A 3,819-nucleotide genomic window follows, 5' to 3' on the forward strand; every position below is an offset into this window, starting at 1 on the left:
CATGCCCTGCTAATTTTTGTATTTTTAGTAGAGACGGGGTTTCACCATGTTGGCCAGGCTGGTCTCGAACTTCCTGACCTCAAGTGATCCACCCACCTTGGCCTCCCAAAGTGCTGGGATTACAGGCATGAGCCACAGCGCCGGCCTCTCCAGGAAGACTTTCGAAAGCCAGCGGCTGTAGTTCCTCCCTCTGGCACACCTATCATATAACAGTTTTCTTATCAATACCAGACTGTGAGTCCCCTAGGGGAAGGAAATGTAACTTGTTTATCACCATAACTACAATATCTCCTGGACACAGAGGAGGTTCACAATGGATGTTTGTTGAATGAATGAAAAACCAAATAAATGATGAGCTACAGTTAACACCATCCACTGCTGAGGGCCTACCACAGCTATGCAGTCACTGGGTCAAGCACCCAACATGTGGTAGCAGAAATGTCCAATTGTTATTCAATTCTAATTGTATCCTTTTTTATTTATTTATTTTTTTAAGAGACGGGTTGCCAGGCAAGGTGTCTCACACCTGTAATCCTAGCACTTTGGGAGGCCAACGTGGGTGGATCACTTGAGGTCAGGAATTCATGACCAGCCTGGCCAATATGGTGAAACCCCAGCTCCACTAAAAATACAAAATTAGCTGGGCATGGTGGTGCATGCCTGTAATCTCAGCTACTCAGGAGGCTGAGGCAGGAGAATCACTTAAACCCAGGAGGTGGAGGTTGCAGTGAGCCGACATCACACCACTGCACTCCAGCCTGGGCAACAGAGCAAGACTCTGTCTCAAAAAAAAAAAAAAAAAAAAAAAAAGACTTTGTCTCAAAAAAAAAGATAACAGAGGGTAAGGGGAATATTTTCTACTAGCAAAACTCATAGTCAAGCAGTGAGAAAAATGACTATGTTTTATGCCAGAAGATGCCTGTTTCAGTCTCTATGTCCTATAGGTCTGGGGTGAAGGCTTTCATTGTGATGGCAGAAATGATACCTATACAATGAATGAAGATAATGTTCTAAAGAGATAAGGAAAGAAAAGGAAGCCAGTTGAAACTCTGACCCCTTGACCTGGCATCCTGAGATATGCCCAGCCTCCTTTATGAGGGATCCTTTAATCTCTCTATGAGCCCGCCACCCAGGGTGTCTTTGCTCCAGAACCATGTTTTTGGCTGAGGACTCTGGAAGCTTCCCCAGATGCCTCCAGCCTGGTCCTCTGCTCTGGCCTCCAGACTTGGAAATCTACATCGTCTACTTCCTCACTGCCTCCGCTTAAAGGTCGCAGGCATCTCAGCTTCAACGTGCCCAGCTGAACTTCTGACATCCCCTCAAAACCTTCTCCTCACAGCCTCCTCCCTTCAGTCAGTGGCAACTCTAAATCAGGAGTCCCCCGTGACCCTTCCTGATCTCACACTCCTCACCCAATCAATTCACAAGTTCTGTCAGCAACACCTTCAAAGTGTTTCTAAAATCTCATTTTCTCACCACCTCCACTGCCAACATGCTGGTCAAGCTACCTGCATCCACTGCCTGGATTTGTGCCACAGCCCCTCAGTGGGTCTCCTGGCCTTCTCTCTTGCCTTCCCTCAAAAACTATTCTCTGTCCAGCAGCCAGAGTGACCTGATTAAAAACCATGTCCCTCCTCTTCTTGACAGCCTCCAATAGCTCCCATCTCATTCTCAGTAAAAGCCGCAGTGGCTGGGCATGGTGGCTCACACCTGTTATCCCAGCACTTTGGGAGGCTGAGGCGAGGGGATCACAAGGTCAGGAGATCAAGAGTATCTTGGTCAACATGGTGAAACCCTATCTCTACTAAAAATACAAAAATCAGCCGGGTGTGGTGGCGTGCACCTGTTGTCCCAGCTACTCTGGAGGCTGAGGCAGGAGAATCGCTTGAACCCGGGAGGCGGAGGTTGCAGTGAGCTGAGATCACTCCACTGTACTACAGTCTGGGCAACAAGAGTGAAACTCCATCTCAAAAAAACAAAAAAACAAAACAAAAAAAAGCCCCAGACCCCACATGATCTGCCAAGACCCTCCTGCTGCCTCACCTATCACCTCCCACCTTCCTACTTACTCACTCAGTCCCAGTCACTCTCACCTCCTCGTCGTTGCTGGAACAAACCCGGCACGCTCCCGCCTCAAGGCCTCTGCAACTGCTGATCCCTGCACCTGGCTCCCACTTCCCCAAACCAGCTGCATGAGTCATCCCCACACCTCCTTAGGTCTATCTGGTATGTTCTTCCTACTGATTTAAGTCACTGCAGAAATTATATAGTACGATTGTTTTAGATTTTAAAAATAATAATATATTATCTACTATTATTCTATAATTTGATTTTTCATACAAAACCTTTTATCTGCTATATAGTATTCTTCCCAGGCACCTCTTCACAGAGCACTTCCCCAAGCACCATAGACAATATGGCAAAACCTCCCACCCCCGTCTGGCATCCCCTATCTCTCCACATTTAATGTGCTGAAAACAGTACGTGTGCACCATCCATCTCGCCCCATTCCACAAGGGCAGTGACTTGGTCTGTCTTATCTATTGCTACAGCCCCAGTGCCCGGCACAGTGCCTGAGGATGACAGGCAGTCAAAAAAGACACGTTGAATGAATGAATGAATAAATACCTGGCGATTGGCAGGAGGGGGGGCCTGCTGGACTGCTGTGGGTGCTGCTGAAGGTGTGTAGATGCTGTTGGTGGCCAGGGAGACTGTTGCCAGGGCGGGGGCATTCCCCTGGCACTGTTCCCGCTTGTGGGTCATAAACGCTGGCAGCGAGTTGAATTGCTTCTTACACTTCCCGCAGAGAAAGACATCCTCATCATCTGGGGTCACACCCGCAGGGCAGTGGGAAGAGGCCACAGACAAAGGTCAGGTAATGAATAAAAAGCAAGAATATGTCAAGGGGCATCACAGTATGAAACAGGAGAACTGCAGCTGACCACAAGCAGCAATCTGGGAGGAATGCCGTGACTTGACATGCAGGTGTCAGTCATCAACTATGTGCTTCCTAGGAGTTTTCGAAACCACACAGGTGGCCAGGCGCGGTGGCTCATGCCTGTAATCCCAGCACTTTGTGAGGCCGTGGAGGGTGGATCACCTGAGGTCAGGAGTTCAACACCAGCCTGATCAACATGGCGAAACCCCATCTCCACTAAAAATACAAAAATTAGCTGGGCGTGGTGGTACACACCTGTAGTCCCAGTTACTTGGGAGGCTGAGGCAGGAGAATTGCTTGAACCCGAGAGGCAGAGGTTGCCATGAGCCCAGATCGTGCCACTGCACTCCAGCCTGGGCAACAGAGCGAGACTCCATCTCAAAAAAAAGAAAAGAAAAAAAAAAACCACAAGTTCCTGCAGGGATAGCCGTATGCGGCCGGGTACCAATTAATTAGAAATCAAAAAACAGTAAAATGTGTTCACTACAAAGTTGAGAACTTCAGAATCTTTATCCTGTCTGAATTTATTCATCGGTCCCCAAATGAGCCACCTGATCATACTCCTCCATGCCTTTGCATCCACCGTTCGACCTGCCAGGCTACCTCTCTGAGGACAACTTGTTCTGCAAGGTTTAGCTTGACTATCACCTCTTCCAAAAAGTCTTTTTTTCTTTTCTTTTTTTTCTTCTTCTTTTTTTTTTTTTTGGAGACGGGGTCTTGCTCTGTCGCTCAGCTCACTGCAAGCTCCGCCTCCCGGGTTTACGCCATTCTCCTGCCTCAGCCTCCCGAGTAGCTGGGACTACAGACACCCACCACCTCGCCCAGCTAGTTTTTTGTATTTTTTAGTAGAGACGGGGTTTCACCGGGTTAGCCAGGATGGT

The 3,819-nt window shown here is 48.3% G+C and overlaps 1 protein-coding gene across 1 annotated transcript in view; it reads right to left on the minus strand.

Moving 5' to 3' along the window:
- ZNF341 (zinc finger protein 341) overlaps nt 1–3,819 on the minus strand; it is a 55,394-nt gene that overhangs the window by 45,078 nt on the left and 6,497 nt on the right. Inside the window, exon 2 of the mRNA XM_011960539.1 lies at nt 2,629–2,825. Coding sequence (XP_011815929.1) covers nt 2,629–2,825 — 197 coding nt within the window. The remainder of the gene's footprint in view (nt 1–2,628; nt 2,826–3,819) is intronic.

This window comes from Colobus angolensis, unplaced genomic scaffold (genome assembly GCF_000951035.1).
Source record: "Colobus angolensis palliatus isolate OR3802 unplaced genomic scaffold, Cang.pa_1.0 Scaffold114, whole genome shotgun sequence".
Taxonomy (NCBI): Eukaryota; Metazoa; Chordata; class Mammalia; order Primates; family Cercopithecidae; genus Colobus; species Colobus angolensis.